At 37.0% G+C, this 19,388-nt stretch overlaps 1 protein-coding gene across 1 annotated transcript in view; it reads left to right on the forward strand.

Annotated features, from left to right (window-relative positions):
• LOC126816690 (deoxynucleoside triphosphate triphosphohydrolase SAMHD1) overlaps positions 1 to 19,388 on the forward strand; it is a 107,689-nt gene that overhangs the window by 19,702 nt on the left and 68,599 nt on the right. The window contains exons 2-4 of the mRNA XM_056099462.1: positions 8,514 to 8,602; positions 10,251 to 10,411; positions 11,162 to 11,277. Of these exons, the coding sequence (XP_055955437.1) occupies positions 8,514 to 8,602; positions 10,251 to 10,411; positions 11,162 to 11,277 (366 nt within the window). The remainder of the gene's footprint in view (positions 1 to 8,513; positions 8,603 to 10,250; positions 10,412 to 11,161; positions 11,278 to 19,388) is intronic.

Here is a 19,388-nt window from a genome sequence, read left to right on the forward strand (position 1 = left end):
TTGGCCATCTGAACGGGTCGACTTTAGAAGCCCGGCTTCAGCATGCTTTGGACATGCGCAGTACTCAGTAAGTTACATGTACATTCCTAGGAAAATGTCGGCGTCATGCAGTGCCAGTTTTATCGAAAGTGTCTGAGGATCGAAGAAATAATATGAAGTTGCCCAGACATAGTTAACTCGAACCTCCGACCGAAGGGGTCAGAATAGTTAAACTGGTTTGGCTTTTAGTATGTGTGATTGCAACACGACCCTGTCTTAAAGATACATTCCCGTGTACAAACTGGGTGATTTAATGGTATATATGGACTAAAAACATATTCAAACTAATTAATTTGTCATAACTTTGCTTCAAATCCTTCTCAAACATTGTAATTGCGAAGGAATGTCCTGCTGTAAAAATTTGATCTAACCAGGTCATGTTTACGTCACGTGACCTACCTCTCTTGGAAGTCAGAGGAGAATTCATTGCATACATAAGACGATGTTGTCTTTAATCGCTTACTATTTATTACAAATATCGAATCCTGATTAAATTCTTGGATTATCCACTACCCGCGTCTTTTTCCGTCATTTTTATCTCAGAAAGTGTTGTACATCTAACTCTTCATAGAGTTTATCAACTTGTACATCAAGCGCTCAATGTTCGCGTGTGACCTTTGACATCACGCGTGCCGAAATTCCTAATCGTCGGTCTGTTGATTAGGGGAAGCAGTACATTTTTGCCCTGTATACGCTCCAGTATTTTTCTAGTATAATTGGATATCTCTACTTTCCATATATACCAAAATTACCATACTTTTATTGGAAATAACCACCCAATAAATACTTTTCTGGGAACCCATCTTTAAAAACGCCGTCGATTTTGAACTGGTTTAGAAATAAGCGTCTGAAGGGTATGTTACAGTGTAGATGTGTCTTTAAATGCAATGTTGACATTTGTTTTAGATTATATTGGTAAAACTTTTATTGACTAGTCACATTATTGACTTTTAAAGTTAATGACATAGTAACGTTATTGACATAGTGTAGTAAAGTTATTGACATAGTTAGTAACGTTATTGACATAGTGTAGTAACGTTATTGCATTGATAATGAAAGTAGACTTCATCTGAATTATATGAATTGTGTACTTCTTAGAATTTGGGGAATTTTAAGAAATTTGACAAACAATTCCACGAACACAGACTTGTGAACCTACATGTCACCGTTCCTGACATGCTTAGAATTTCTCTGAAAATATGTGTTGGGCAGTTAAACTACATGTACATGTATACATGCAATTACTTATCTTTACACAGTTTGTTGGAGAGATGACTAGTTAGCTTTATCCTCTCTTCTAACTTGTGTAGAATTTCATGTTTATTTACATGAACCAAGACTGTGCAAGCGGAAATATATATGAATAGTAATTTCCCCGGGAAAGAAGGGCCAAAGTCATTTTAAAAATTAAAATATTGTAAGAATTAAAATATTGTAAGAATTTAAATATTTTGAAAATTAAAATATTTTAAAAATTAAAGATTAGATAAACAGCTGGCTGTTCTCACTATAATAGTTTAAAACTAGATAATAGAAAGTATACACGATTTGTTGAAAATATCAGTCAAATTGATCCACTCTGAACCGAGAATTTAGTGATAGAATTTAGGTCCTCGATCATCATTACTAAAATCGGTATGATAAAAAACATAGTCTCGATTATCCATTTCATGATTAAATCATGACTGAAAGTTGAGCAGCAAATCCGATCCTAATCCAATTAATATTGCAGGCTAGCGATGACATCGAGAGTTGATTATGGTCTGCCTAAGTTAATTATTGTGTAATGAATAATTTAGATAACATTTCAGGCCTACATAAAGACCTACAATAGGCAGATTTAGCTCTTGCATAATGTATGTTTAAAATATTTTAAAAATATTATTTTATCAATCTGACTAAAATACAGATCTATATTTCGTTTTTGACTTTTGACCTTATGACATCAGACATATGATTAACCAATCAGCATTGATGTTACTAGTGGATTACCCACAGTTCCGTGCAAAACACGCCTAAAGCTCGCCGTAACAGACCGTTTCATTGGCTTATCCCCGGCCATTCAGAACACGAGTTAAATAACAACTCTTCCAGATCCTAGTGTAGTAAAGACAAGTAAAACGAAATTTTGAACTATAAAAAACGAAACGAAATAGGATCTGTGTTTTAACCAGATTGTTATTTTGTATATTGATTTTTATTTTAAAAATTTGTTTATTGCTATGTTTAAATATTATTAGAGATTTTGATTGATTGATTTATCTTATTCAATTTTGGTTTGTATTGGAAATCCCAGATAACTAAAAGCCTAAACATTTGTCTTGTACTTTCTAAATTCTAAATATAGGGCAGTATAACATGACACTTAAAGGGACAATAACACTCTTGCTGGGTTGAAAGCTCCAGAAAATAAATAATATCCTTATCTAAGTACTAGATGTTTAAGTGTCCTACCTGTTGTGTAAATTATCCATTACATCCTATTTTACTTGTCCAGAGTGTTCAAAAATATTTTTAAATCGAAGTTTCATTTGAAAAGGTTTACGTTAGACGTTTCAAACCATTATGTTGAATTTTTCAAAATTTTTAAATAAGGTGTGTTAAGATGAAATTTGTATCATCAATTAATTGAAATATTGTAAAATAGTACAATTTGTTGACCAGAATAAAGATTGGGACATATTATTCAGTTACAACAAGAGTGGTATTGAGCCTTTAAAAGCAAAACTCCATCTGAGCCAGATAATTGTTCTACATCAACAAATCTGTAGTATCTTTAGGGTCACATTCCTCCACTTGGAGGAATCTGGCTGTTTTCATATCAGGGATAGTCCTATGACTGTGTAACTTGAATTTCATTCTTTTCACCACAAAAGACAAGGTCCGGTTTGATAAGGAGACCTTTATCTATACCGTATGTTTATGTTACACAGTACAAATTATATATCACTTTAGGCTAAACCACATTAATTTTTAACGCTCTCATTTCTAATGGTTTGTTAAAATTTCAAAACTGAAATATTTGGTCTCGTTTGAACTATGCATTGACTCGCTAACCTGGTGGGTCTATGTTCGATCTCTGCAATGGCAGAAAAAGTTCATCAGGATTTTCCAACGTGGTTTTCCCTTGTCAGTGGTGCAGGCCTGAGGGTCTGGCAAGGACAGCTGTCTAGTCATTTGGATGGGTTGAAAAACCAAGTTCCCGTGTATTCATTGGTATGCGCGTGAAAGATCCCTTGGCAGTTGGAATTCAATATGAGTAGGCCTCAGTGCTGCTGCCTGAGCAAAATTTCCCTCATAACACACTGTATGGCGTAGGCCCGTCTTCATTATCCCAGTCGGAGTAGAACATAGGACATTAAACCCCATTTCATTTTATTTCATTTCATTTTGAAATTGGAGTGGCCTTATAACTATGATTAATTTATATCTGTAGTTGATAATTATAATTATATAGACAATGTTAAAAACATTTGATATCATTTTAAATACCACCTTGTTTGAAGCAATAAATAGTTAATATGATATCTTATAGCCTGTCTGGTATATTTCACCATATGTTTGGTGCAATATAGCCCGGTTGGAGCTGACATGCCATAAAACAATATTTCATTCATTCATTGATTTGTTTGAAGCAGGCATTTAGTCTTGGTTTGGATATAGTACCTGTAGTGTCTCACTTATGTGATTTACTAATGCCGATCAGCTGATGAGTATATAGGCCTACAGTACATGTACATTTAGGTGAAAAATTTAATTTGATGATATGTGGACTAAAATAGTGTTTTATGGTAAGAAAAAATCTATATATTGAAGAAAAACTTAAATTTGGGCGGAAACTCATCTGAATGTTTTTTTATTTGGTCTTGTGACATGTTAAGGTTTACATTATAAATGTCAAATTTATTATTTTATTTGGTCTTGTGACCATGTTAAGGTTTACATTATAAATGAAGAGTCCAGGGGAAGAATGATCTAAGTCACATTTTTGTCTTTCTGCATAAAAGGCAAAACAGACTTTTGGACAAGAATGCTTGACGCAAACAGAACAATGAGTGGGTTTAATTACAACTTCAAAATGATGTTTAGTACGAACCATAATTACCGGTTCAACTGACTTCAGCTTTTAAAACAAGTTAAGGTTAAATAAAGGGTACATTGGACTTGTATTTGTCCGGGAGGCCATTTCAGAAGCGCCTTGGTTTGATGTGACTCCGTTCGTTTTTACCTGAAATTGATTGTTCCACAGAAAGCTTATACAATTTGCTACCAGATGGCGCCATTAACTGGGGTTCGTTGTAAAAGTGATTTAGATCGTTCTTCCCCGTGGCACTTTAATATGTCAAATTTATTATTTTATTGTTAATTTCTTGCTTTGTGTTTGTTTGATTATTCTGAATGATTTGGCATTAGTTATCTGACAATGTATATTAAAACATGATATTTATACATGAGAGAGACAGACAGACAGAGAGAGAGAGAGAGACAGAGAGAGGAATGATTTTTAACTGTCCACTGACACAAACTAGGTCATTTCGGGACTAACATGGTTTAATTTCATTTCAATAACTCTCTCTCTCTCTCTCTCTCTCTCTCTCTCTCTCTCTCTCCCATTCTTATACATGTATGACCATGAAAAGAAAAGATTTGTAAAAAATTCTCAGAAAGAAATATCTTTGGGTTTCATAGATATGTGTTTTACTTTTCACAGTATTTCATGTTACCAAATATTTACATTTTATCTCCCTCATTGACTCATTCATATTTATTTATGGAACTGTTTAAAAACTCTATAATTAAAACTGCATGTAACATCACCCATTCTTATCATAATGTCTATAAAAAGAAAACATTTACCCAAATTCTCTGAATCACTTTGAGTTTCATTTTAGGGGAAATCTATGTCCGTTACCTAAATTTACCTTATACATATTAAACACTGAGCGTTGTGCAAAGAGAATATAAACATCCTGTTCGACATCAGTTTTTATTATGTTGTTACACAATTTTTTATACGCCCACTGAATAAATATCACAGACAAGTTATCGGACACAATGTATATTGATTTGGGGTTTTATATACTATTAGGATATGCGACATATATGAGTAATGTCTACGGCCGACATCAAGGAGATTAAAACGTGAGACAATGGAGAAATCACGGGTTAATCACATAGATTAAGTTTATTTGATTGATATATAGTTCGACAAAGGAAAACCAATGACTTCTCTTCAGGATTGAATTGATGAATTGTCCGACAAAGAATTAAGTCAGCCAATCAAGGCAGATAATCAAGTTAGGTGTATAGCCGGCATAAAACGATAAATACGTTGATCACTTAAAGATACATTATGGGAGAATCGGTAACAAGTTGGCAGTTCTCACTATAATAGTTAAAAACTAGATAAGGTAGAAGGCAATTTGGTGAAAATTTCATTCAAATTGATCCACTATGAACCGAGAACTAAGCGACTGAAATTCCCATAAGCCTCGGTCATCATTACTAAAGTCAGTACGATAAACAGCATAGTCTCGATTATCCATTTAATCGTTTAATGAGAAGGAACGTTGTGCAGTAAATCGGCTTATAATCCACTAAAGATCGCAGGCTAGCGCAGCCATCTAGAGTTGATTATGGCCTGGATAGGTTAATTAATGTCTAATTAATAATTTAAATAACATTTTAGGCCTAAAGAAAGACCTGAAATAGGCAGATTTAGCTCTTGCATAATGCATGTTTAATTACCTAATCAATCCAGCCTATTATCAACCATAATCGGGTTATGTGATAGTTATGCACTCAGTACACTATATTAATTTTGAAATTTTGAATATTATTTACCATGTCTTTGATGTCCGATTGGGCATATTCCTGGTCGGACAATTTAAGACGTTTGGAAAATAGCGTCGGACATGTGTAAAATAGTCGTATGTTTGCACTATACTATTAAGGTTAACTCGATGTTAGGTCAAGACCATTGACCATGTCTCTTATCATGAATTGTTTTGTATACAAGTAATACAAATATCTATTAATGAACTGTAAGGTAAATCAAGCCATTGACCAAACAATCTAGATCAATAGGCTAAGTATTGGCGATTCCCTCGACTGGTATATTTCTTTAATGAACACAAGATGATATCTTGTCTACTTATACAATATAGGCCGAATTCTACTGACCAGTACGGCTGTGACGTTACCCTGATAAACACTAAATAATATTGATCCAGGGAATCTGTCTAAAGTATATGTCAACCAGCTAGCACTTTTTGACCTCACGCATCCCCTGGTTCGTCTTTTATTCTGTACCCTTATATTTTTAATGACCACTTAATGATGTTTATCATAGTGAGATTGTAACATTACCAGAGTCTTATATAAGGCGAAAGGACGGTTAGCCTAGATGAGTACCGGGCTGCATATCATAGGTACTTGCTACTCCACGGCAGACAACCAGACGATATTAAGAGGGCTGACAGACAGAAGGACGAATTGATCTAAAAATCACAACGTGAACTTATTACATTACTGTAGTTTGACTTTGTATCCTAACAACATTAAAAAGTATATTCTATATCTAAGAAGAACCTGGTTATTATTATTATTATTATTACACTCTACAGTACTACACATGTCCGGAATATACAGGCAAAATCCCATCACTGGCGTATAGTGTCGTCGCCCCTGTCCGTCCGCACTTCGTTCTCAAATAGCTTAAAAATATGGTATATCAAGGTTGTGGACCCTATAGAGGTCACAATTTTTATCCGATATTGTTGAAACTTGAAATGTAAGTTTATAACCCAAAGATTTCGGTTCCTTTCGATATTCGCGCATATCGGACCGTAACTTCATGAATTATGGCCTCTTATTGTACGAAAAATCATGTTTTTAGCCTGTGGACCCTATAGAGGTCATAATTTTTATCCGATTTAAAAAAACGGTTTATTATATCACCGTTAAACTCTAAGGACTAAACTCTCTAAGGACGGCTGAGTTCGAATTTAGTGAGCATCGGCCCAAAACTGACAGACAAAATGGCCGCCGTTCGTTCTCAATATTATGGTATATCAAGCTTGTGGACCCTATAGATGTCACAATTTTTATCTAATTATGTTGAAACTTGAAATGTAAGTTTATAACCGAAAGATCTCGGTCCCTTTCAATATTCAAGCATATCGGACCGTAACTTACTGACAGATAAAATGGCCGCCCTTCGTTTTCAAATAGCGTAAAAATATGGTATATCAAGGTTGTGGACCGTATAGAGGTCACAATTTTTATCCGATTTTGTTGAAACTTGAAATGTGAGTTTATAACCCAAAGATCTCGGTTCCTTTCGATATTCGTGCATATCAGAACGTAACTTCCTGAATTATGGCCCCTGATTGTACGAAAAATCGCGTTTTTAGCTTGTGGACCCTATAGAGGTCATAATTTTTATCCGATTTAAAAAAACGTATTATGATATCACCGTTACACCCTAAGGACGGCTGTGTTCATATTTCGTGAAAATCCGCCCAAAACTGACAGACAAAATGGCCGCCCCACGTTCTCAAATTGCGTAAAAATATGGTATATCAAGGTTGTGGATCCTATAGAGGTCACAATTTTTATCCGATATTGTTGAAACTTGAAATGTTAGTTTATAGCCCAAAGATCTTGGTTCTTTTCGATATTTGCGCGTATCGAATTGTAATTTCCTGAATTATGGCCCTTGATTGTAGGAAAAATCACTTTCGTTTTAGCTTGTTTTCTATCCATCTCTCGAAAATGTGGGTGTATCCTGCCTGGCAACCGCTGGTTCTGAGGTATTCGGGTGGGGAGGGGGGAGTTGGACCCCCCCAAAACTCCACTCTGGATCCGCCCATGTTACATGTACATGTAGCTCTCCATTAATTAATTTGATATGGTTTACCAAATAGCTGCCCCTTAAAGGGACAATAACACTCTTGCTGGCTTGAAAGCTCCAGGAAATAAATAATATCTCTATCTAAGTACTAGATGTTTAAGTGTCCTACCTGTTGTGTAAATTATCCATTACATCCTATTTTACTTGTCCAGAGGGTTCGAAAATATTTTTAAATCGAAGTTTCATTTGAAAAGGTTTACGTTAGACGTTTCAAACCATTATGTTGAATTTTTCAAAATTTTTAAATAAGGTGTGTTAAGATGAAATTTGTATCATCAATTAATTGAAATATTGTAAAATAGTACAATTTGTTGACCAGAATAAAGATTGGGACATATTATTCAGTTACAACAAGAGTGGTATTGAGCCTTTAAATAAGGTGCTGGGTAGGGATTACTCAGTAGCTGCCCCTTAAATAAGGTGCCGGGTAGGGATTACCCAGTAGCTGTCCCTTAAATTATGGGTAGGGTTTACCAATATAGCTGCCACTTCAATAAGGTGCTAGGTAGGGATTACCACTGAATACTGCAAATTAGAATATTTTATTTTATTTTCATAGTTTCAAACAGTATGGCTGAAAGTGATGATACGGGAAAGCGGAAACGAAATGACAATGACACCAATACAGTGTTAGAGTTGGATTACAAGGTATCTCCTATTCTACTATTTCATAGGTTTAGAAATATAAGTATATAATGTTCATTATTATTTTGTCCACTAATATCGTATGGGGTTTTAAAATCACTTCGCAGGTTAGGTAGGAAGGTCAGGTTTCAAAATCACCAGGGAGGGTAGGAAACATTGGGTTGAAAAATGACCAGGGAGGGTAGGAAACATTGGGTTGAAAAAAGACCTGGGAATGTAGGAAATGTTGGGTTGAAAAATGACCTGGGAGGGTAGGAAACATTGGGTTGAAAATGACCTGGGGAGGTAAGAAACGTTGGGTTGAAAAATGACCTGGGAAGGTAGGAAACATTGGGTTGAAAATGACCTGGGAAGGTAGGATACGTTGGGTTGAAAATGACCAGGGAGGGTAGGAAACATTGGGTTGAAAAATGACCTGGGGAGGTAGGATACGTTGGGTTGAAAATGACCTGGGAGGTAGGAAACATTGGGTTGAAAATGACCTGGGAGGTAGGAAACATTGGGTTGAAAATGACCAGGGAGGGTAGGAAACATTGGATTGAAAATGACCTGGGGAGGTAGGAAACATTGGGTTGAAAATGACCTGGGAGGGTAGGATACGTTGGGTTGAAAAATGACCAGGGAGGGTAGGAAATGTCCGGTTTAAAATCACCAGGAAGGTAGTAGAAACGACGGCTTTAAAATATCTATGTAGGATAGATACATGTAGGAAACGTTGGGAAGGTAGAGAAACTGATTTCTATGGGTAGAGAAATCAAAGGATCTTGAAAAATGGGCAGCAGCAATGCTTTGTATACCAATTATAGAAAAAAAGATCATTTGGTAAAATGAGGTTAACAAATGTTCATATTCTGTTTGTGGATCAATCTGATTAAAACACAGATCCTATTTCGTTTCGTTTTTTATAGTTCAAAATTTCGTTTTACCTGACTTTACTACACTAGGATCTGGAAGAGTTGTTATCATTGACGTCTTCTGGATGACGTGAGGGATTAGCCAACGAAACAGTCTGTTACAGCAAGCTGTTGGCGTGAGGTGCACAGAAATGTGGGTAATCCACTTGAAACATCAATGCTGATTGGTTAATCAAATGTCTGATGTCATAGGGTCACAAGCCGCTCGTATAACCTCTGACGCTACCTCCCAAAACAACTGGTCAGATCTTCATGTAGTGTAGGCCATTGAAAGTATTAAAAAAACAAACGAAATATAGATCTGTATTTTAATCCGATTGTTTGTGGATTTGTCTATTATCCCACCAGGGGGGGTTGGATGGCTGAATGGTTAGCGTGCGCGCGCGCTGTATCATAAAGTCTGTCATTGAGTCGACTGGCATGGTTTCAAATCCCCGGTTGTACGTGACAAGGAGTAGGGTCGCCTGTCCAACCTCGTGGGTTTACTCCGGGTCCTCCGGTTTCCTCCCACTGCTATAAAGACCCCTATGCGCAAGCGAATTATGGAAATAAAGTTGAACCATATGTTAGTCCCGAAATGACCTAGTTTGTGTTGAGTGGACGTTAAACCCCATCTCTCTCTCTCTCTATTATCCCACCAGATCTTTATAAATGGAATAGTCCAAGGATTTAAAATTGTTTTATTTCATCTTGGGATAGCCGTAAGATCTTTAAATTGTTTTATTTCTTCTGTACAGGTATTCAATGATCCTATTCACGGCCATATTGAAATTCATCCCCTTTGTATGAAAATTATTGATACACCAGAATTTCAACGTCTACGGTATTTAAAACAACTAGGTGCTTGTTATTATGTCTTCCCTGGTGCTTCACATAATAGATTTGAACATTCCATAGGGTAAGGATGTTAGAATGTATATGTTATTTCCTATAGAATATTTAATTTATGATGTAGGAAAAGTGAAATGAAATGGGACTTAATGTCCTACTGTTCTACACCGACCGAGTAAATGACAACGGGCATATGCCATACATTGTACTGTGAGGGACATTTTTCCTGTCTTAATTAATTAGTCCACTTGGTGCAGAAACCTGATTTGATTTCATTTCCCTCCTCATTTTTTTCCGTTTCTGCTTGCGAATATCTGGTATCGAATTGCGGGTCTTTCTTTCGGCATGTTATACATGTATAAATTAGTATCTACATGTAGTCTATCGGATGGCCGAGATTTAAATGGATATGAACACTCGCAAGATTTAAAGATTTAACAATAATGTGGATAATCAAGACTTAGTCTTGGTTGTCAAGTACCATTGCTACAATAATAAATTAAATGATCTATGATAGTTCTTCAATCAGTGATAACTTTGCTTAAAATGAAGTCGTTAGAATTAAATTTTCAATATATTCATTTTTCATTATTTATTTAGGAGATCAACACCTCCTGTTTCGCATTTAGAGGGGTGTTATTGTCCAGTAGACATGTCCTGAGATCATGAGGACGCAAGACGCGTTAGCATGTTAAAATTTTTGAACTAAATGTATTATAGCTCTGTATCTAAATCTTAAACAATACATCTTGAAGCAATAATTTTGTCAGATACATACAGCTATAGCTCAGGTGTGATAGTGTGCTCTTTATTTCAGTGTCTGTCATCTTGCTGGTGAGATGGTCTGTAGACTTCAAAAACAACAGCCAGAGCTTGGTGTAACTGATGAGGATGTTTTGTGTGTGAAAATAGCTGGTCTGTGTCATGATCTAGGTAAGATTTTACATATGTTAGTCTAAAAATAACCTTGTTGGGTTGGGTGATGTATATCTAATGTTGGGTTGAGTGATGTATATCTAATGTTGGGTTGAGTAATGTATATCTAATGTTGGGTTGAGTGATGTATATCTAATGTTGGGTTGAGTAATGTATATCTAATGTTGGGTTGAGTAATGTGTATCTAATGTTGGGCTTTTGTTTTCAGGTCATGGTCCGTTCTCCCATTTATACGACAATATATTTATACCGTTGGTTGTTCCGGGATCTGATTGGACAGTGAGTACTCTACTTTACATAGAATTTGTTTGTGGGTTCTCTACGGGTCACAATATTTATCCCATTTATAGGGTTATATCCCAAAGATCTAGGTTCCTTTTGATATTGGCCTGTATCGGTTCAGAACTTCATGGATTATGGCCCCTAATTGTATAGAAAATCAGATTTTTAACTTGTTTTCTGTCCATCTCTTGCAAAATGTGGGCATATCTTGCATGGCAACTACTTATTTAATTATATTACTGATAAATAAAGCAGTACCAAAAAATTGAATTTGTAAAGAACGGGTGAGAGAAATGGAGAGAAATGGGGTTTAACATACACTCGACACAAACTAGGTCATTTCGGGACTAACATGGTTTAATTTTATTTCAATAATTCGCTTGCGCGTAGGGGTCTTTAGCAGTGGGAGGAAACCGGAGGACCCGGAGAAAACCCACAAGGTTGGACAGGCGACGCTACTCCTTGTTACGTACAACCAGGGATTCGAAACCACGCCAGTTGACTCAATGACAGACTTTATGATACAGCACGCACATGCTAACCATTCAGCCATCCAACCCCCCGTAAAGAACAGGTATTGTTGTTCTTGATAACCATAGTTAAAGCGGAAATTGAAAATTTTCTAAGAAAGTCAAAACGTAATTATTTCTCACACTTAAAACTCGTTTACGCTGGAAATAATAACACAATTACCTCCCTTGTTTTCTATTCTCCACCATGGAGTAGCGATATTCAAACGTTTGAAAATGAAGAGGAAAATGATATTTTTGCCAATTTCTCAGCTGGCAATAGTGAATTATAGGATTAATAGGATTATTCTTTAACAAGGTAGGACTGTTTATGGATACCATCTATTTTCAGGCTTTATTTTAATAAATTTTAAAAATATAACTTAAAAATTTGCATTTTCCGCTTTAACTGTTGAAAATATGCACACAACAATAGATTTTAAAGTAAAGTCGAAACCGCAGAGAATTACAGTAATAAACGCCAGAGACAAATCTAAGCGATCACAGTGGAAACAAAAGATTTGTAGTAGAGAATGTATTACACGTCGGATGAGGTTAACAACTTTGTGGCACCGCTTTCCATGTTCGACTGACGACGTATAGTGCTACAGATCCTTTATATAACGTTTTCTATATCTAAGACTACAAAACCAACTACCAGTTCGATCGACGACGTATATTACTCCAAAATTTGTAAACCAATTCTTTTACTGGCCGTTAGTAGTTATGAATTCATACAGCTAAAAGATGGTTGATCATGTTCCTGAAGCAACGACTGCGAGCTTTACAACATCTGAACGTTGCTAGATTACTTTTCAATTTATAGCTACTTTATCTGCAGTCACAAACAGTAGCGTCCTATCAGAGGTTGTGACATAGCGACCTCCACATAAACCTTGACATTAAACGAACCTTGAACTTTGCAACTCGATTATCACAGGTAGACATTTTAGCTTGAAAGCACGAGACTTGGTATTCGCGACGATTGAGGAATCTGATAGCCTCCCAAGCTGTGTGAATACCCAATCGAAATTAGTGCCGAAGTATGCAGGGTATTACGTGAAGGCCTTGATAAGATGTACATATACTATTCAAAAAAAGTAGGGGATATTTGATTTTTAAGTGTTATTAAAGTCACCTAATGAAACTGACGAAGAAACAAATGACAAAATGAAATGAAGTTCACATTCATCGATTTATTCCAAATGATCGTTAGACTAAGTAAGGCACAGACTGACCATTATAAGGGTAAAATGATACCCGGGGTCAAACAGCAAAGTTACCACAGCATCACAACCAAGTCAGTAACGGGTAAATCCTCCTCTGTTTGCCAAACAAGCATTGATCCGACGTGGCATACTCCTAATGAGACGTCTAAGGTCATTTTGGTCCAGATTGTCCCATTCCTGTTGCAACGCAGCAGCAAGTTCTTGGACATTTGCAGGACGTTGTTGACGTTGACGTAACCTCTGTCCAAGCATGTCCCAGACATGCTCGATGGGGGAGAGGTCGGGACTCAGTGCTGGCCAAGGTAATGTGGTGATGTTCTGTTGTTGGAGGTAACCTGTAACGATCCTGGCTCTGTGACATCTTGCGTTGTCATCCTGGAAGATGAAACGGCGGCCATGACGTCGTGCGAACGGCACAACATGGACTGCCAAGATGTTGTCCCGGTAGTACTGGCCTGTAACACGCCCTGCAACAACATGTAAAGCCGTTCTTCCAGCAACAGTGATGCCTCCCCACACCATAACAGAACCACCCCCAAATCGATCATGTCTGATGACGTTAACGTCTTGGAAGCGCTCGTTTCGACGACGCCACACCCTCCTACGTCTGTCCAAAAAATCGACAGTGAACCTTGACTCATCTGAAAACATCACATTGCTCCAGCGTCGATTATCCCAGTGTTGACGATCCCTACACCAACGACGTCTTGCCTGAATGTGATGATCTCTCAAACAAGGGATCACGCGAGGACGTCGGGCGCGAAGGTGACCCCTATGCAGTCGATTCCGAATTGTCTGGCCACTCACTCTCACACCAGTGTCTGTTTGAAGACGAGCGCTGATCTGATTTGCTGTGATGACACGATTTCTCAAGGCCAAGGTACGGATAAATCGATCCTGGGCTTGAGTTGTCGCCCTTGGTCGACCTGAGCGTGGTCTGTCCTGTACAGATTGTGTATCACGGTATCTGGACCATAGCCTGCTTATGACAGACTGAGAAACATTCATCGTCCGCGCCACAACCGCCTGTGTTGTGCCGATCTGTAGCTTGCCAAGGGCACGTAACCTTTCATTTTGGGTAAGCCGACGCATATCAAAATTTGTTTTCTGGTCACTAAAACAATTAAACTGATGTTTCCACCCTGGAATTCAATGCCACAATGACTGTAACATTCAAAGTCAGAGTCGTGCAAATCTTGGGTTGGACCCCCATGATGATCCCAAGCATCACCTGCATTCCATGCGGTAGCTATTGGTGCGTTTGGGCATCACATGTAACTGGAAATGTTTCTTCTGTTAGGTTCTATAGTGACTTTTTTCGTAGTCATTTGCATATTTTAGTATTATGCCCCCAAAATCAAATATCCCCTACTTTTTATACGTCCACATTCATAATGTGAACGTATTATGCCGTCGCCCCTGTCTGTGTGTGTGTGTGTGTGTATGTATGTATGTGTGTGTGTGTGTGTGTGTGTGTGTGTGTGTGTGTCTGTGGTTCGCCTACAGGGCGCAATTCTTCATGGATTTTCTTCAAACTTGGTATACTTATTCCTTATACCCCAAGGAAGATCCCTATTGTTTTTGGTGCATGCCCGACCCCCCGGGGCAGAGCCACGCCCATTTCTAGTATTTGTTTGTTTGTCGTCTACAGGCCACATTTCTTAACTAATAATCTTGAAACTTTGCATACACATTCTTTGTACCCTAAGGAACATCCCTATCGTTTGGGGTGCATGCCCAACCCCCAGGGGCAGAGCCACGCCCATTTTCTTTTCGTGTGTCTTTGTGTCGCCTACAGGGCGCAATTCTTACTGGATTTTCTTCAAACTTGGTATACTTATTCCTTATACCCCAAGGAAGATCCCTATTGTTTTTGGTGCATGCCCGACCCCCAGGGGCAGAGCCACGCCCATTTCTAGTATTTGTTTGTTTGTCGTCTACAGGCCACATTTCTTAACTTATAATCTTGCATACACATTCTTTGTACCCTAAGGAACATCCCTATCGTTTGGGGTACATGCCCAACCCCCAGGGGCAGAGCCACGCCCATTTCCCATTTTCTTTTCGTGTGTCTTTGTGTCGCCTACAGGGCGCAATTCTTACTGGATTTTCTTCAAACTTGGTATACTTATTCCTTATACCCCAAGGAAGATCCCTATTGTTTTTGGTGCATGCCCGACCCCCAGGGGCAGAGCCACGCCCATTCCTTATATTTATTTATTTGTTTGTCATCTACAGACCGCATTTCTTAACGTATCAACTTTACATATTTATTCCTTATACCCTAAGGATGATCCCTATTGTTTTTAGTGCATGCTCGCCTCCCCGGGGCAGAGCCACGCCCATTTTTGTATTTGTTTGTTTGTCGTCTACAGGCCGCATTTCTTAACGTATCATCTTGAAACTTTGCATACTTATTCTTTGTACCCTCAGGAACATCCCTATCGTTTTGGGTGCATGCCCACCCCCCAGGGGCAAAGCCACGCCCATTTTCTTTTTCTATGTGTGTGTGTCGCCTACAGACCACAATTCTTAATCAATTGTCTTGAAATTTTTTCATATGAATTGCTTATACCCTAACGATGACCCCTATTGTTTTTTTACCCCCAGGGGCAGAGCCACGCCCATTTTCTTTTCTTTTTATGTCTGTGTGTCACCTACAGGCCACAATTCTTAATCAATCGTCTTGAAAATTTTTCATATGAATTGCTTATACCCTAAGTATGATCCCTATTGTTTTTGGTGCATGCCCGACCACCAGGGGTAGAGCCACGCCCATCCCTTATATTTATTTATTTGTTTGTCATCTACAGATCGCATTTCTTATCGTATCACCTTGAAACTTAGCATACATATTCCTTCTATCCTAAGGAACATCCCTATTAGTTGTGGTGAATACCCAACCCCCAGGGGCAGAGCTACGCCCATTTTCTTTTTTTATGTCTGTGTGTCACTTGCAGACCGCATTTCTTAATCGATCATCTTGAAATTTTTTTTAGACTTATTCCTTATAGCCTAAGGCTACGTTTTTACACTTATTCCTTAATCCTAAGGCTGGCCTCTATTATTATTTTTGGTGCATGCTCAACCCCTTGGGACAGAGTCACGCCTAATGTTTGTGTGTCTTGTGTTTTGCCTACAGGCCGCAATTCTTAACCGATCCTTTTGAAATGGGGATACCTATTCTAAACGTCATGCTTTTAGAATAAAGACATCGATTGTTTTAAAATAAAAATTGTGTTCTGTTAATGTGAACGAAACGTTAAACTGATAGCAGTCCTACAACCCAGTTTTATTTCACAGACCCTCAATGCAAACTGGACCATATCAAACAAAACAGGAATGTGGACGTATATTGCTGCGTTAGCGATGCTCTTGTTTTGAATAGTATAGTTAAAGAGAGATCAAGCCCTCTATTGATGATGATGGTAGTTATACTTTTGTTTGTTTGAATTCAGTATTCTTGCAGATTTTCGTAAATTTGGTTAAATTTTGAATCTATTATTTGTCGTCCTGTGTCAAGTCAACAGTTCCTGAGATAAAACAAATTCAAGCAAGTATTTATGTCTGAGACACAGTGAATTCAATCAATTATATCTGAGATACAACAAATTCTATCAAATATATTTATGTTTGTATTTTAATAATTTTATTCCCCTATTTAGCACGAAGAGGCATCGATTCAAATGTTTGAACATTTGATGAAAGAAAACTACTTAGAGAAACATTTTCTAGAATATGAATTGAGGGAGGAGGATATAGAATTTATTAAAGAACAAATTGCTGGACCGTTAAATAAAGATGGCAAAGATAAAGTAAGTTTATTATAATAACATTGTATTAAAAGGTTCAGATAAAGTAAGTTTATAATAACATTGTATTAAAAGGTTCAGATGAAGTAAGTTTATTATTATAACATTGTATTAAAAGGTTTAGATAAAGTAAGTTTATTATAATAACATTGTATTAAAAGGTTTAGATAAAGTAAGTTTATTATAGAGGCTAAAGTTAATATCCAATTGACTTTAACTTTATACACACTTTTAAGGTCATGAGATGAATAAGCCTATTGATTTTAAACAAATTCTTATAAATACTGCCAGTGTTATGGCCCTTGATCATTTGAGAAATCTTGTTGGACGTGCTAGAGGCTAAAGTTAATTAACAATTGACTTCAAATTTATACACAATGTTTAATGTCATAATCATGAGACGAACGAGTTTGGATTATCAGTGGTGCAACACAGAAAGGCCTGCCAAGGAAAAGTTTCTAGTCGTACAAATGGGAAAAAAAACTTAGTTCATGTGTACAAGTAAAAGAAAAATGGACAGTTGGAATTCAATAAAAATAAATAAAAAAATGTAGGCCGTAGCATTGCTGTCCGGGCAAAATTTCCCTTAGCAAACTGCATGACAAATACCTGTCTTCATCAGCCCAGTCAGTTTAGAGAAGTAGGATGTTAAAACCCCATTTTATTTCATCTAGAGGGATTGGGTGGCCGAATGGTTAGTGCGTGAGCGTTGTATCATAAGGTCTGTCATTGAGTCAAGTGGTGTGGTTTAGATTCCCTGGTTGTATGTGACAAGGTGTGGGGTCGTCTGTCTAACCTTGTGGCGAATTATTGAAATGAAATTAAACCATATCTTCGTAAATCAATCCCTCTCTCTCTCTCTCTCTCTCTCTCTCTCTCTCTCTCTCTCACACATATTTCATCTATGTAATTGATGATATAATTTATCTTTTTCTAGTCCGGTAAACCGGTGGGTATTTATTTAGCTTCATTTACTGTCGCATACGAAATTTTTGAAACCTGTCTATCCATAAATATATTTGATCCTTATCTTTTGCTCTCAGTTCATATTAAACACAAGAACAGGCAAGTGTACACAGAAATTATTATTAATATAATAATAATCTAATTCTAACCACTAATTGGAAAATTTATTCCAACTTTGGCGTTTATTTTAATCTGATTGAAATACAGATCTACATGTATATTTTGTTTTTATACGCCCACATTGAATTGTGGTCGTATATTGTCGTCGCGTCCGTCCGGCGGTCCAGCAATTGTGGACGCTCTAGAGGCTAAAGTTAATATCCGATTGACTTTAAATTAATATACAGTGTTTAAGGCCATGAGACGAAGAAGCCTATTGATTTTCAGCGATTTCCGGTAATTACTGCCAGAGTTATGGCCCTTGATCACTTCAAAAAATCTTGTGGATGCTCTAAAGGCTAAAGTTAATATCCGATTTACTTTAAATTTATACACAGTGTTTAAGGTCATGAGGCGAAGAAGCCTATTGATTTTCAGCGATTTTCGATAATTACTGCCAGAGTTATGGCCCTTGATCACTTTGAAAAATCTTGTGGACGCTCTAAAGGTCAAAGTTAATATCCGATTGACTTTAAATTTATATACAGTGTTTAAGGTCATGAGACGAAGAAGCCTATGGATTTTCAACAATTTTCGATAATTACTGCCAGAGTTATGGCCCTTGATCTCTTCAAAAAATCTTGTGGACGTTCTAGAGGTCAAAGTTAATATCCAATTGACTTTAAATTTATGCACAGTGTTTAGGGTCATGAGACGAAGAAGCCTATTGATTTTCAGCGATTTCCGATAATTACAGCTAGAGTTATGGCCCTTGATCACTTCGAAAAATCTTGTGGACGCTCTAGAGAGTAAAGTTAATATCCGATTGATTTTAAATTTATACACAGTGTTTACGGTCTTGAGACGAACAAGTATATTGATTTTCAATGAATCTTTATGACTTGAACAGCTAAATCCATGATGTTAAAAGTTTTGTATACTAAACATTAGCATGGGGCAGAACTTTATAAAAACCGAACAAATTCTAATGGTTTTCTGATAATTACTTAATGAGTTGTTACTCTTAATCAGATTTTAATGTATTATAAATGTTTCATTACAGAAAAAAGTAAAAATATGCGACAACTCTTGTTGACTGCCAGGACGATATAGCTGCTGTGGGCGTATGTTTCGTTGCCTTGCAACCTATCTTTTAATACTTTCGATGGCCTTTACTACATGAAGATCTAACGAGTTGTAGTGGGAGGTCG

The sequence above is a fragment of the Patella vulgata genome, chromosome 3 (assembly GCF_932274485.2).
Source record: "Patella vulgata chromosome 3, xgPatVulg1.2, whole genome shotgun sequence".
NCBI lineage: Eukaryota > Metazoa > Mollusca > Gastropoda > Patellidae > Patella > Patella vulgata.